Below are 15,493 nucleotides of genomic sequence, written 5' to 3'. Positions count from 1 at the left end.
TTTATACTGTAATTTATAGTGCAACAAAATATTTTCTTTTTCGTTAATAAATATTTATTGACATAAACTGCGATAGTGAGGTTATGCATACAAAATCAAACTGATAATCAATATTGGAAAGTGAAGAATTTATAATGCGTTTTTATTTTCTGTTTATATTAATACATAATATCACTAGCGTGACACGGCATTTTTTTAAATGTCTCATTTAAACATACACAAAGCGTCCTTATAAAATTTCAAAAAACCGCCACCATGAGCAGGTCGGTCGATTTTGCTTTGACACTTTGTTAACGCTCGGAGCGAATACTAAATTTACTAGACAGTTGACGTTGACACTGTTGACAGTGACAGTTGAAATTGAAAACCGGATTAGAGAAGTTTTCTTGGAAAGTTGTTTTTTTAAATAACTAACATTAAATAGAAGTTATTTGTTTAAGGGTTTAATATGCCATATGCAAATCAGCCATCAGTTCATATAACAGATTTAACAGATGATAATTGCAAATTTTATATAGAAGACACTGATTTAAGGTAACATAACCTAAAATAATAAACAATTTGTTTAATAACATTCTAACATCTTGTTTTAGTGTTGCGAATAGCATTCGCCGCGTCCTTATTGCAGAAACTCCTACTCTAGCTATAGACTGGGTAAAATTAGAAGCTAACTCAACTGTTCTCAGTGATGAATTTTTAGCACACCGAATTGGATTGATACCATTAGTTTCCGATGAAGTTGTACAAAGATTACAATATCCTAGGGTAAGCTAATAAAAACGTCGATTCTAATCTAGTTTTTTTTTGCTGATGACACCACTATCACTTGGAGCAACTCAAATATTGCAACCCTTCATGCAACTATAACTGCTGATATACTTACAATAAAAACCTGGTCCGACTCTAATTTACTCTCTTTTAACGTACATAAACCAATGGCATTTTCCTATAAAGCAGCTCTTCAACCCTTGCTTCTTAACAACAGCCAGATCAGTACCATTGATTCTGTAAAATTCCTTGTTATTTTTTTAGACAGGAACCTTAAATGGTCCCTTCTTATCGATTTGTTAAGTAAGAAACTAGTCTCAGCTTGCTATGCAATAAGATCCGTTTCAAAGGAAATCAATTTAACATATGTGGACGTCGGAGGTAAACTACACTATCACTGTCATTTCTAGCAGCTGTGTTTAGCGTGTGTTTGCAACAAAGTTTAGAGCACTTAGGAAGTTAATAAACATCTGATATATCCCATAATTAGTTCAAAGATAATATGACTATATTGACGGCCTAATTAACAAACCACGTAACTCACATTATCCTGTTTTTACAGGAGCAACAAAAAACTAAATAAACTTGAAAAAGTAGGACTTACTGACTTTATATTTTTAAAAACACCAATATAAATATAATTCTAATATCAGTAGAATCGTTTCTTTGTATAAATATACCTAATACAATTCTTTATTGGAGTTAGGAGTTTTTCCACATTTAGTTACGGAGTTACGTTGTTTTACTTTAACAGATACGTGGTACTTTAACAGTACGTTGGTAAGTAACAAAACCCGTAACTCTGCTGAATAGGAAACTAACCAAACATTTTAATTTGTAAGCAAACCAAGTACCTATAATGCCCTTGGAATTTATCGATTTGCTAATATATTTGAGCTTAAACAGGCGAGAATAAGCTAAGGTTAGAACATTAAAGTAACTTACCATCAAATTTGAGAGTCACTGGATGAACTGGAAACATACATGTACACAGGCTCAATGAATCAGCCAAGCACTACACAACGCACATGCTACACTATGGAAACAGGCTGCCACAGCCAGAGTTATCAGGTTTGCATTAACAAATTTCCCACCAAAAAAGATACGTGTTTTGTTTTTATGATTTCTAGAATTAGTTAAATTTTTTTGGAGTTTATTGTTCAGGCAGCAATGTAGAGCTACCATAGATCATTGTAATAACATTAAAATCCAAAATTCGATTTTTTTGGAGTTACATGGTTTGTTAATTAGGCCGTCGATATTTTAATGATAATGTATAACCAATTTGTATAATCCAACTAATAAAATAAGTGGATTAAAGAAACTTATTCAAAAAAACACCATGTCAACATAGTGTAGTTTACTTCCGAGGTCCAGATATTTTTCTTTGATCGAGTCTCATCTGCGATATGGTCTTCCTTTTTGGGGTTCTGGTACAGCTGCCCAATCCGATATTATTTTTAAATTACAAAAAAGAGCAATAAGATATCTGTTTGGCCTCAGAAAAGCAACACATTCCAGAAGCTACTTCAAAGATCACAGAATTTTAACAATTCCCTATTTATATATTTTACAATCTGTTTGCTTAATGTGTAAACACCTACATGTCTTTCCAGCAAGACCTCATCATGACTACTTCACCAGAATTTCAATCTTTGTTGTCTATTTAACGATCCTATCAACTGAGTTAGTAAAGAAATCTATACAGTAAAACCTCGATATAACGGACCAATTGGGGGGACAGTATGTCCGTTAAAGCCGAAAGTCTGTTATATAAAAATAAATTTAAAATCAATTAAATTTTTTTTTTGAAAATATGTACCTACTCTATTTAGATACAATGTACAAATCTGCAAGTTAAAAAAGAATCAAGTTTTGTTTGCTACTTTTTTACTTTTCTATTTCATCTAAAAACTTCTGCAATATGCTCGTTTGATTTCCAAAATTATTATTCACTGATCCATCGCAATAAGCGATGTAATTTTTGGCAAAAACATACAATTAAAGGTGCCATCTTCTGAATGCCGAATATTTTCAGGGAGATAAGCAGGGGTGTTGTCTAAAATCTATAAACATTTCACCTCTTTGGGAGGTATTTCCAGTTTCTTCTCTTAAAAATTTCTCACTGCAGGTAAAAATTCTTTAAAAAAACTAATTTTTGAAAATACCCGTGGTCAACCATGCCTTATTAGAGCTATAATATGAAACAGCATTTATAGCAGTCAATCCATGCGATCCATCGTCTTTAGCACAAAGCAGTGCAGAGATCCCGTCCTTGCTGATTTTTCTTCCAGAATTCGATTCTTTATTTTTTTGCATTCAAAATTTTTTTACACTTGATCTTTTTTTTGTGTCCGTTATATCAGAAGTCCGTTAAATAGAAGTCCTTTCTATCGAGGTTTTACTGTATTATATTCTGCAAAAAAAACTATACAACCATATCCCTTTACAACTTGAATCTGCAACATCTTTCCCCAAGTTCAGTAAAATGACAAAAGCCTATCTATCTGAAAGGCCATATTATTCAGTAGGTAGAGTTTATTCAAGAGTTATTCAAGACCTCGTAGAGTCTTGAGACCAACCTTGTATTACCTTGTAGACCAAAGTTGTATTTAGTTTACACACAAATTTTATTCATGGTTGGTCTCGAGACCCGATGAGGTCTTGAGACTCGACTATAAATACGGGCATAAGAAATTACAGTACCCTTATGTACAAGTAGTATTTTTATCTATATTTGGGTGTCATATGCAGCAGCTTAAACTTATTTGTTAAAGGTTGATTATGCAATTTGTATTTTATTCAATGAACTGTCAATACGGATGGAATGGCCATGTCCCATTCAAATAGTGAAGCAAGATTGACACCAACATACAAGAGAGAGGTCCTAGAGAGAGACAGACAAGGTGTTGGAGAATTTGACAGGCCGTGTAATTTGAGTTGCCTATATAAATGGACCCGATTGAATCAGTATTTACAGTTCGTTGAATATTTTAACTTATATTTTAACTTGGCTAAGGCCTAATGCTGATTGGCAGTACATATTTCAAAATTTAACCACTTTTTTGTATTTAGGGGATAAATAGAGTACACAGTGCCATACTTGGTGTTTAAATACTTTTCAGAATTGTTATTTGTATTTATCAAAACAAATACCTACTTTCCTAAAGTATTTGGGAGTTAAATAGTTTTAAAACTGTTTAAATGCTAAATTAGTGTTTTATATAAAGTGAAGAAGTCCTTGATTATGTTATTGTTACTTTTTTTTTCAATAATGTTATGTAGGTTCTTCTGGTTCAAATCTTCTGGTTCTTAAAAGTCTATAACTTCGCGTTTTTATAATGTACTTGTTTTTTGTTGTCTCCTATTTCACCTATTCTATTCAATAGTTGATTTCTCTTATCTTGAATCGTTACTTTATAGTACCTACCTATTTTAATTAACTCGAACTTTTTAGCATGTTTGTCGTAATACACAACTGCTTTTTCTTTTTCCATTTCTCTGTGTTCAATATTTTTAACTTTCGTGTGCCACTTCTTTAAAAAAGCTTTATAATAAAGAATTAAATTCGAAAAAAGCGTTGTTGCAATGTGTGTGGCCTAACTTAACTGTGGCATGTTAATTTAAAAACTGAATAACATTTTTTACAAAATTTTGGAATATGTTTATAGAACAATTTTGACAGCTGTTTTTAATATAGATTTCAATCCTCTACAAATAGTCTCTCATGTCTTTTGATGTAAAATATTTATTACTACAACCTTCAACTACCGTCTACTACTATGAATTTGTTTGTTTACGAAAGGTGGCGATTATCTTCCCTCTTTCCCTGGCTATTGCTCTCATTCTGACCGCATTAAATCCCTTCATTTGTATTTAAATACGTCAGAACTCTCTTTTTCATTAAAAGAAGTACTGGTTTTAGTCTTTGCTTTTGGCATATTCTATTTTGTAGGTTTTAGAACTGCGCCATGATATATATGTCATTTTATTGTGTATCACTTAATGACAATGACAAAAAGACAGATTAAAACCAGTACTTCTTTAAATGAAGAAGAGAGTTCTGACGTATTTAAATACAAGAAAGTATTTAAATTTGGAAATACTGCCCCATCAGCCCAGTTAAAAAAATATGAGGTCCATTTCCCTGTTTTAAGTTGATATAGGCAACTCAAATTACACGGCCTGTCAAAGTTTCCACCACCTTGTCTGTCTCTCTCTAGGACCTCTCTCTTGTATCGTGGCTGCATTAGTTGTCTTTGTGCCTATTCCATCCGTATTGACAGTTCATTGATTTTATTTCAATTTTGCAATAGATTGTTTTTGTTTCATTTCATTATCTTATATTTTATAATATTGATGATTTATATAATTTCAGTAAATTGTATTTGTTATTGTTTTTTTTTCTCTGACTCTTTGTAAGCTTCATCCAAAAAATTGTAAAATTTTCATTAACAATGAAGCATATTTCTATTCTATAACATTGTCATTTTTAATCTAGTTTTCAACGTTTTAATTATAATTAAAATTATAATTTTACTTTTAAGGACTGCGTATGTCTCGATTTTTGTCAAGAATGCAGTGTTGAATTTACTTTAGATGTAAAATGTACAGATGATCAAACTCGACATGTAACAACTGCCGATTTTAAATCTAGTGATCCACGAGTCATACCAGCTACTTCCAAACATCGTGATGATGAATCCTCAGAGTATGGTGAAACAGATGAAATTCTTATTATTAAACTGCGAAAGGGTCAAGAGCTTAAAGTTAAAGCGTATGCCAAAAAAGGCTTTGGAAAAGAGCATGCCAAATGGAATCCTACATGTGGTGTTGCCTTTGAATATGATCCTGATAACGCTATGAGACATACATTATTTCCTAAACCAGACGAATGGCCTAAAAGTGAATACAGCGAATTAGAAGATGATCAGTGTAAGTATAAATATTTTTAGGCTTGTTTGATTAACACCTTAACTGCTGTGCTATGCTTAAAAGTAGTATCTGCCAGAATTATGAAACTGAGAAAAAGGGGTTTAAAGTTGTAAGCACATTCCGACCCCATGTAAATTTATATTGTGTGATACTATGATGCATTTTATTTAGTAATAGGTAGATTTAAACTTACTGAATAAAAAAAAGTAATTATCTTTGGTTTTTATTTAAAAAATGGTAGATACCACTTTCAAGTCAAGAATTATTTATATTATTAACAGTGGTAACGTACTGCCAGTGAAGATACCACTTTTAAGAAAAATCATAATTGTTATATTTATAGATATAAAGCAGGAGGAGAAAAAAATGTAAACGAGTACATATAAATTGTTTATTCATGTTCATTAAAGAGAAAAAAACATGTAGGTAACGTTCGTATACTAAAGAAATAAATTTGAAAATAAAATTAAATAATTATTTTGCAAATAACCACAACGGATATTTTTAATTCTTCTGTTATTAACTTGCAAATGGTCCCAAAATGTAAGCCTATTTGCTGGCTTTAAGGAAGATACGATTTTAATAATATTGGCCTCTCTTTCTTCAGTGATACCTCATAATGGTTTATTCTTTTTGGTAAAAAGCCCTCCATTTTTCAAGTTCTCATTTTTCAAAAAAAAATTAGCTTAAGTTCTTCAACTTAGTTTTTTTTTTCCTCTTATTGCGCGAATTTGCAGAATATCTTTTAGATAAATACGCGGTTGTTGTTTCTTTAATTTATAAATTGAAGAATGATCAGCCCACTCATAAAAATTTTCAGGTGTAATAACTTTTACTTTGCTGGAATTAGCTTTTTGGACAACATCAACAAAATCTTTAAAATCATATAGTTGGATTTTTTTTATAGAAGCGTCTACTTGATGATGAAAATTGTCCGCAGACATAAACTTATGCCCAGGTTCAAAGTATTTAATAACAATCTCGTTAGCAGAGAACTCTGGTGAGTTAAAAATATAAGTTAAGAAAGTAAATAACCTCCAATTTTTATTTTGTGACGAACAGTTGTCTACCTATAACACAACATGTTCATAATCTCTCATTTCTAAAAAGAAATCGTAATACATGGCCACCAAGTCTCCTTTTTGCCTTCCTGCGAGGCCTTCATGCCAAAGTAGGGCAATTGGTATAACTTTTTTCTGCTCTGTGCCAATCGGAACAAAACTATCGCCTTTTTAAACATATCCAATCTGGGGAGCATGATAACTTTTTGAAGATCTCCCGAAAAATAGGTAGGTACACAGTTTTGTCATTTAAATACTCTTTGTCTAGCTGGTAGGCTGAACGAGCTTCATTTGCCTTGAAGATATGGTTTTGCCACAATAAACAAACTTCGCAGTCTACACAAGGATTTTCTTTTGTATGTTCCGGATTATGTATCAAAAACGTTTCACAGGCTTCACACTCTTCATGGCCAAGTTTTGTAAATGAAATATTCATTTCTTTACTTACTACCGCCCAATATATTTCGTAAGAACAAATAAAATTGGGGTGTTTTTCTTTGAAATCTGAATACAAAAGCTGGATAGTTAAAATCACTCGGTAGGTATCGTTTATTTGGGGCGTGTTCGCGGCGATAATGAGATACAGCAGGATTAAACTTTTCAACATGAGCTCTCATCACATTTCTATCAATTTTGGGAGTCTTGGTATGCTTACCTTGTTTACTAATACTGTGACAGATAATTTTCTCTGAGTTTCTAGAAAAGCAGTCTTGTAGTATTTGATCATTATTTTTAGTATATCCCAATGTCGATATAAAAAATTGTTTGCAAAGTTGTACTTTTTCCCCAGAACGACACTTACCTAAACTGTCCCACTTCTAGGTAAAAACAAAATTATAATAAGCAAATTTATTAGGTAGAATGAAACACTAACACATTTGTTGCTTTGATTTAAATCAAGTGAAAACAAACATTGTATTTTTAGGCGCGCATTCATAAGCCGGTGAATTACTTGTCTTAAAAGTGGTATGTACCTACAGAATTTTGAGAACATACCACTTACTAGCTAAGGAATAGTAGATACCACGTTTAAGACTATTACTGCGCTGTTTTTTTGTACATACCGCAATTTTTTTAACAATATATTTTTATTTTTATAAGCTTTTACAACTTTTTTAAGAAAAATGATGTAGAATGTAAAGGTTTATATGTATAACATCATAACTCCATTTGGCACAAAATTGGAGATACCACTTTTAAGCTAAGCACGGCAGTTAAGCCCACATGACACAGGCATAGTGCTGTGATCTTGGCGGACCACATGACTTTACAGGTGTGTCACTTAGGGGTATTAAAATTAATTTCCGGTCCACAGACCTCACAAAAAAAATTCATGCCAGGGTTTAACATGTTAAAGTTTCTAGTTAACCCATTAACGCTGGGAAAAAAAATTTTTTGTTGTCAACAAAATTAATTAAAAATCATTAAATGTAACAGTATTCTGTACAAAACGTAAGAAGAATTTTTTTTGTAAATGAAATAATTATTGAGAAAAAAACTGTTCCCATATGAGACCACTAGGCGTGAACCCAATAGATGTTCGTTAAGAGTGTTATTTGGTAAGAAAAATGCAAAAACAGTCAATACAAAGAACCTTCTCATCATATTTGCAGCACATTGTTCTCCCTCGGCTTAAAAATCCACCCCATGCGCATCTTCTTCTTTTGTTTTCTGGTACAGAAACCACAAAATGATTTAATCCCTCGTACCAAATATCTCCAATTCGAGAGTCAATTCTTGCAGCTGCAGGCACTCATCCTGGTGCTTTTGGTGGGATTTTATATCTTAATAGATACACTTGGATAATATCCCGTGTAAATACCAATTGGCTAATGTTATGGCCAGATTTCAATACAATCTCCATGCATCCACTAGCTATGTAAAAATAGGCCAATTCCATTTTTTTGAACGGATTCCAATTCAATAGCAAGATAATTCGCCATCCATCAAATCTGTGTCACCCATATTATTATTGTATTTTGAAACAATATTTTGTCCTCTGAACTACAATGTTTTTTTTCTCCTTTCTTGAAAACCTTTTAACCAGTCTAGTTGATGTAATCTAAAAAGTTATGAAGGGCTTGAACCAGCATACTTTAAGTATACTCAAATACTCATACTTTGAGTAAACTCTGGAAAATCATACACTGTAGGTAGGAACCACATCCCTTTCTTCACAAATCTGCATGTTTCTGTCGCGTTAACATAATTAGACCTCCATCAGTTGGCGCAGATGGAATTGCTCTGCTAGTACGGGGTGGATCTAAGTGGTTTCTTCTATGATCGTGTCTTCAGCAGTGCCTTCGATTCTAGTATCATTCGAAAATAAAATTTCCGCGCCTGAACACAGCTGGTTACGATTTTGATTATCAGTAAAACCCGCAATATCTTCATCTGCCGAATCTTCATCTGTCAAAATGTTAGTATCTGGAGATTCTATGTAAATGGCAAAAACATCGTTATTACTTTTGTTTTCCTCAAAAGCTATATCAAGATCTTTCAAAGAATTTCCTCTAAAAATCAAAAAAGTAAAAAAAGAATAGTGAAAACAACATATCCAGCAAACCGCCTAGTGGTTCCATTTGGGAACACCCTTGTTTTTGACCTAATTACGAAAAAACCAAAAGATGAAATATTATGAAAACACTTACAAGTTCCTTATTAAAGTTTGTAGAAAATCTTTTGAAAATAAAAACGAGGACCCTAGTGCAAAAAGTAATAAATAAAACACTTACACAAAACGAATGTCCATATTTTGGCACAAACAAAACCAACCGTAAATTCAAAAAGTACCCCGCACAAACCTTTATTTTTTATGTAAACCTAGATACATGTTGCTAAATAATTTTGAGACGTATTTCATCAGAAACTAACTAGTTATAATCTGATAACGTGATAACAATGTTTTATTGGCCAAAGCATTATTCCCACATAGCTTTTAATGCAATCCTGGTTTTCTCATAATGTATTTATGCAAATTATTCTAATGACAATTTAAATTTTAGATGAAGCTCCATATAACTGGGAATTAAAACCTAATAAATTCTTCTACAATGTGGAGGCTGCTGGATTGTTGAAACCAGAAAATATTGTCATCATGGGTGTAGCTATGTTAAAAGAAAAACTGTCAAATTTGCAAACACAACTCAGCCACGAACTAACACCTGATGTTTTGGCCATTCCAATTTAAGAAGTTAATTACAATCATAGGTAGAGTTCATTCAACCACAGTTATACATTTTTTTTATAATAGATAAGTAAGTTTTACACTATAGGAACAATTTTTGACATGTTGACTAAAGATCTTGTTCAAATAGACTAGAAATAAAATTTTGAATCCAATCTCTACAAACTCAATCTTAACCACCCTTCCACTGGACCTAAGAGGTCTATTGTGGCTCATCCCTAGGTTAAAGTTGCCATTTCAGCAGAGCATTTTTAACAAAGTCTCTTATGGCCTTTGGTGATACTTCTACATAGCCATAAGATTCGAGGTGATAATGCTCAAATGTATTGAGCCTTATGGTGTCCAACTCTGAGCAGTTACACAGAAAATTTTCTGCTATCTCGTTCAGCCTGACAAAATCTGCATTTTCTGTCAGTTTGATTTTATTAATGTGACACTTAAGGCGACTGTGTTGCTATGCCACTGGTAGCAAACAATTTCTAGTTTCATAAAACCTACTGATTAACTTTCCCGAGCAAATTCCCAAGAAATCCCAGGTATAAAGCATTCAAAAGATGTTTTTAACTACTTATAGAAATTTCGAAGTTGTTCCCTGCTAACCCCTTGGGCTTGGCTAGGCATTGCAATTATAATTTTAAGTAGTCAGTATTAATTTAGTAACTGACCAGTCGGGTTGTCGCATTTGTTAGTTTAGAGTTTGGATGCAAAACTCTCGCATCAACTTGTGTTGTAGCTTATAGTTTAAAAGCTACACGTTTTGTAAACGCTTATTATTAATCAAGTTTATTAATACTAAAGAAAACATCTTTGGTTCATGTAATAATTAGTGACATTTAAACTGTAAGAGTGCTCTCGTGTGGTGTCGGGGACTCGTGTAAATTGGACATTAAATCAGCGGTTTAAATGTAAGAACTTTACCCTAAAACTTCGACCAGGGGCCTGATTCTAATTCATTTCGAGGTCGCAATATAATTTCGACTCCGTCGTGATGATCGCAATTTATAGCGATTCTTATTCATTTCGATATTAGTTACAACTGGGGATATTAACGTTATCATTTTGACACTGCTCAAAATTTGGGTTGACGCTCCGGTTTATTGGATTTATTGGCTACGCAACCACCGCAACATTTGTTGATAGTCTGGGAAAATTATCGAAAAATGCCATTTTTGGGAAAAGGTATTTACCAGCTATTTTATTGCTAAATTCGAATCTTAAGATTACATTAGTAATATGGGGTATGACAAGTGCGCAGAAATTGTGTTATTTTATTTATAAACAAATTAGCACTCCTAAATCTTCTTTTTTTAATTAGTGCTGTGTAACTCCTAAGATTTTTTCTTTAAACCAAAAACACTCAAATAAAAATTCACCGTAATTTAGTTCTGCACAAAGTTATTTTTTCCAATTTCCTTCAACAAAAATTTTACTCAGAAAATCCGAGTTTTCCCAAAAAAATCTGCAATTCTCAATTAAAATTTTAGGGAAGTAATTATCAATAATTAAATAAATTGATGACATGAAAGATTTTTTATAGTAGATTATATATCAGGAGGCCGGCGACAATCTAACAATCTAACCAATAGTTTAGCAATAATTAAAATGTTAATTAAAAAATTTCGGTCGAAATAATAACCAGAAAAATTATGATACACCAGAATAACTATGATTTTCGTATAAAAAAGCACTATACCTATTCAACATACTTTACAGAATTGAAATTGGACTATTTGAGCGGTCTCAGGAATGTTATAAAGAAACAATTTTTTGGCTTATAAACAAATAGAACCCTCAGAAAATATTAGATTAAATTAAATTAAGTTAACGCTGTTGAAAAGGGCACGGCTTCTGTGCCCTTTTCGAAGAAAAAAAATTGAATTGCGAGGAGTAGTTCCAGGTATAACCGGTCAAATTTGACCGGCATTTGCGACAGAGTTATAAACAACAGGATTTCAATGTTTGAACCATTACCTTTTTATGCCAGTCTTTTTTGTACATACAAATTTTCATATCTTCAAGACACTCATAACAAAAAAGATTTATGTCACCAAGTTATTTAATTATTGATAAATAATTACTTCCCTAAAATTTTAGTTGAAAATTAAAGATTTTGTTTGGAAAACCCAAATTTTTCGATTAAAATTTCCGCCGAAGGAAATCGGAAAAAAATATCTATGTGCAGAATTAAATTTCAGTGAATTTTTATGTGAGTGTTTTTGGTTTAACGTTAAAATCTTCTGAGTTACAGAGCAATAATTGAAAAAAGATTTCGGAACGCTAATTTGTTTATAAACCAAATAGCACACTTTCTGAGGACTTTGCATAGCTATATTACTAATATATGAAATCTTAAGATCAGCAAGAAAATAGCTGATACATAATTTTCCTTGTTTTATTCTCATTTTCCCAGATTATTACCTTAGAGGAAAGTAACCAAATATGGAATAGTGCCCTAATATGGAATTCCTTGATTTCTCCGAAAATATAAGTTGGAAGCGCACTACAAGACCATCCTCTATTTCAGTCGCTCTCTTTATTATCTTATTCACACCTCTGTGTCAGATGCGCGAACGATACGTGTCTGACAGGCGCGTTTTGTTTTATCGTCTCGCGGAAAATTTCAAAGGTAACGAGTATTTTGCATGAATACAGGCTTGTTATGCTATTGCGTATATCAATAATACCTTTATTTTGATATTTTATGACCTTCTGTAATTAAAACATTACGACTTGAAAAATGTTGATACTAGTTTGAACTAATGCACAAATTCAAATATGGACAGTCGTTGGTGCCTAATTATGGAATAGTGCAGTGGTCGCCAACCTGTCGATCGCGAGCTACCGGTAGCTCGCGGAGGCAATTCTGGTAGCTCTCACAACGATTTTAATTTAAAAAATACAAACTGCAAAAATCAGAGAAGCTTCCGAAAATTCCACAAAAAATCTAATTGTCATAATATTAAACATAAACAGCGGCAACGTTGCGGTGAGTGATCTGTCGCTGACGCCATCAAGCTAGAATCGGCTATTTATAGAACCGACCTGCCGGACCAGCACGTTAGTGTTAGAGAACGATCTGGATTGCTTTGAACGGGATAAATGCGCACGGCGCGGCGACATTGCGCTTAGTTTAAAACTGAACGCGTAACCAACGTCCAGCGGCTGGGTTAGTAGAGAACAACAAAAATAATATTATGGCAAGCAGTTGTAAGAAGGTAAAGACATACCACTTTCATTCGGAATGGGAAGAACAATACTTTTTTACAGAAGTTAAAGATAAAAATGTGTGTTTGTTATGTAATACTTCGGTCTCCGTTGCTAAAAAAGGAAATATTGAGAGACATCATAAAACTGTACATTCTAATTTTGAAAAATCATTCCCACTACATTCTGCCGCCAGAAAGGAGAAACTGAAACAGTTAATTGGACAACAATCAATATTTTTAAGAACAGTCCACAAAATAAGGCTGCAACTGAAGCATCGTACCGTGTGTCCCAGATAATTGCACAAAAAAAGAAACCTTATGAAGACGGGGAAATGATAAAACAGGCGTTTTTAGAAGCTGCTGATTCGTTATTTGCCAACTTTAGAAATAAAGACGAGATAGTTTCAGCTATAAAATCTATGCAACTTTCTGCTAATACAGTGATGAGACGTGTAGAAGTAATGAGCAATGATATTTTTTTACAGTTAAGAACTGAATTAGATAACTGTGTTTATTTTTCACTTCAACTGGATGAATCAACAGATGTCGTTGACACTGCCCAGATGGCCGTGTTCGTCAGGATGGTTTTTAGTGATTTTACGATTAAAGAAGATCTTTTGAAGTTCATTCCACTGAAAGGACACACACTGGACAGGAGTTGTTTTCTCATTTAAAAAATATTATTTCTTCCGAGAAAATTCCAATATCGAAAATGGTAGGCTTGACAACCGATGGCGCTCCAGCTATGGTGGGTTGTGATAACGGTCTGGTGGCGTTATGTCGTAAAGATGAAACTTTCCCGCAATTTCTCTGTTACCACTGCATTATCCATCAGCAAGCATTATGTGGAAATTTCCTGAAACTAAACAACGTTATGAAACTGGTGGTAAAAATTGTGAACAAGATTAGAGCTCAAGCGTTACAAAGAAGATTATTCAGAACCTTGGCCGATGAAGTTGACTGTCAATACGGGGACCTACTCCTTCACTCTGAAGTCCGATGGTTAAGTAGAGGACGGGTGCTGAAACGTTTTAATGATGTCCTATCTGGCATAGTTCAATTTTTCAAACAACGCGATGAACCGACTCCGGAACTAGAAAATTCAATCTGGCTTAGAGATTTTGGTTTTCTCGTAGACATTACAGAGAAATTAAACGAACTTAATTTGCAGCTTCAGGGGTGAGACAAAGAACTAGCGGAAATGATTTCTGATATAAAAGCATTTATCAAAAAGCTGGAGTTTTGGGAACAAAAACCTAATTAACAGCGATTCCAAGCATTTTCCTATTCTTTCAGAAAAAATATCTCAAAATCCATTAGAACCCTATGACAACAAATATCATGTAGAAATAATTTCTACCCTGAAGAGTAACTTCAAAAATCGTTTTAAGGATTTCAATGAAATGGCTTTAGTAGCGCAGTTTGTTGTTTCACCCTTTATGGAAATTGATATCCAACAGTTTGCAGCTTGTGCTATGCAGAACTTTGGCGAAGACATCGCTGCAACAAAAATGGAAGTCATTGAGTTTCAAAATGATTTAGCCTTAAAATCGTTAGTCTCAAGTACTGAATGTATCTGGCCTATTGTAAGTAAAGACAAATATTCAGTTCTATGCCGTGTTGCCTTGAAAGTGAAAGCATTATTCAGTTCAACCTATTTGTGTGAATCTTCTTTTTCCAATATGAAGTTTATTAAGAACAAATATCGCAATCGACTTACAGATGAACATTTGGATAATTGTATTCGAATGGCTGCATCAAATTATACTGCAAACATTAAAAAAATTATCGACGAGTCTGAGTGTCAGCCTTCTCATTGAACGTGCTTTTTTATTTTTCAATGTTTATGTTTATGATAGTGCGTTACTTTTTTGTTGTTATTATTAACTACTATTATATACACAACAACTACATAATGAGAATAAATACAGAATTGTCCGTTAACCCTAGTCTGTTCTATAAACATGTGAATAATTTACGGAGATCAAGTGCATATCCTAATAGTATGTTTCTTGATCATGAGACTGCCGACAGTGGTCAAGAAATTGTAAATTTATTCTCAAAACATTTTGCTTTATCATATAAAAACAATGATGGGGAGATTCCTGACTATAACTTTAATTATAGTTTGAATCTTAATACAGTGCAATTTTCTTTAACAGAGGTCTTTGATGGTATAAATAGTTTGCAGAGTAGGTATTCACATGGCCCAGATGGTATTCCCTCTGTGCTGCTGAAGAAATGTGTTTGTACGTTGAGCCAACACTTGCTGCATGTGTTTAACTTATCCATTTCCACTGGTATTTTTCCCGACTTTTGGAAATTCAGCTTTCTTA

At 33.1% G+C, this 15,493-nt stretch overlaps 3 protein-coding genes across 3 annotated transcripts; all 3 read left to right on the top strand.

The window, feature by feature from the left end:
* The first annotated feature begins 316 nt into the window (after positions 1-316).
* Positions 317-10,106, top strand: LOC114324808 (DNA-directed RNA polymerase II subunit RPB3). Its single transcript, XM_028272676.2, has 4 exons — positions 317-534; positions 594-765; positions 5,316-5,703; positions 9,770-10,106. The coding sequence occupies exons 1-4, from the start codon at positions 449-451 to the stop codon at positions 9,952-9,954; spliced, it is 831 nt and encodes a 276-aa protein (XP_028128477.1). The 5' UTR covers positions 317-448; the 3' UTR covers positions 9,955-10,106.
* A 3,763-nt stretch (positions 10,107-13,869) lies between these two features.
* LOC126883582 (general transcription factor II-I repeat domain-containing protein 2B-like) lies at positions 13,870-14,340 on the top strand. The gene has a single exon (XM_050649232.1). The coding sequence runs from the start codon at positions 13,870-13,872 to the stop codon at positions 14,338-14,340; it is 471 nt and encodes a 156-aa protein (XP_050505189.1).
* Positions 14,341-14,560: 220 nt separating this feature from the next.
* LOC126883581 (SCAN domain-containing protein 3-like) lies at positions 14,561-14,977 on the top strand. The gene has a single exon (XM_050649231.1). It carries the CDS (start codon positions 14,561-14,563, stop codon positions 14,975-14,977), a length of 417 nt encoding a protein of 138 aa, XP_050505188.1.
* Positions 14,978-15,493: the final 516 nt, after the last annotated feature.

This window comes from Diabrotica virgifera, chromosome 4 (genome assembly GCF_917563875.1).
Source record: "Diabrotica virgifera virgifera chromosome 4, PGI_DIABVI_V3a".
Lineage (NCBI taxonomy): Eukaryota > Metazoa > Arthropoda > Insecta > Coleoptera > Chrysomelidae > Diabrotica > Diabrotica virgifera.
Note: the sequence above shows the minus strand (reverse complement) of the source record. Positions and strands in the feature narration are given on the sequence as shown.

What these genes read in the sequence shown, in the direction of transcription:
- LOC114324808 (XM_028272676.2), top strand. Translation starts at nt 449, where the DNA reads ATGCCATATGCAAATCAGCCATCAGTTCATATAACAGATTTAACAGAT. An exon ending in ATAGAAGACACTGATTTAAG is followed by an intron (nt 535 to 593) that starts GTAACATAACCT and finishes ATCTTGTTTTAG; the next exon opens with TGTTGCGAATAGCATTCGCC. An exon ending in AAAGATTACAATATCCTAGG is followed by an intron (nt 766 to 5,315) that starts GTAAGCTAATAA and finishes TTTACTTTTAAG; the next exon opens with GACTGCGTATGTCTCGATTT.
- LOC126883582 (XM_050649232.1), top strand. Translation starts at nt 13,870, where the DNA reads ATGGTAGGCTTGACAACCGATGGCGCTCCAGCTATGGTGGGTTGTGAT.
- LOC126883581 (XM_050649231.1), top strand. Translation starts at nt 14,561, where the DNA reads ATGGCTTTAGTAGCGCAGTTTGTTGTTTCACCCTTTATGGAAATTGAT.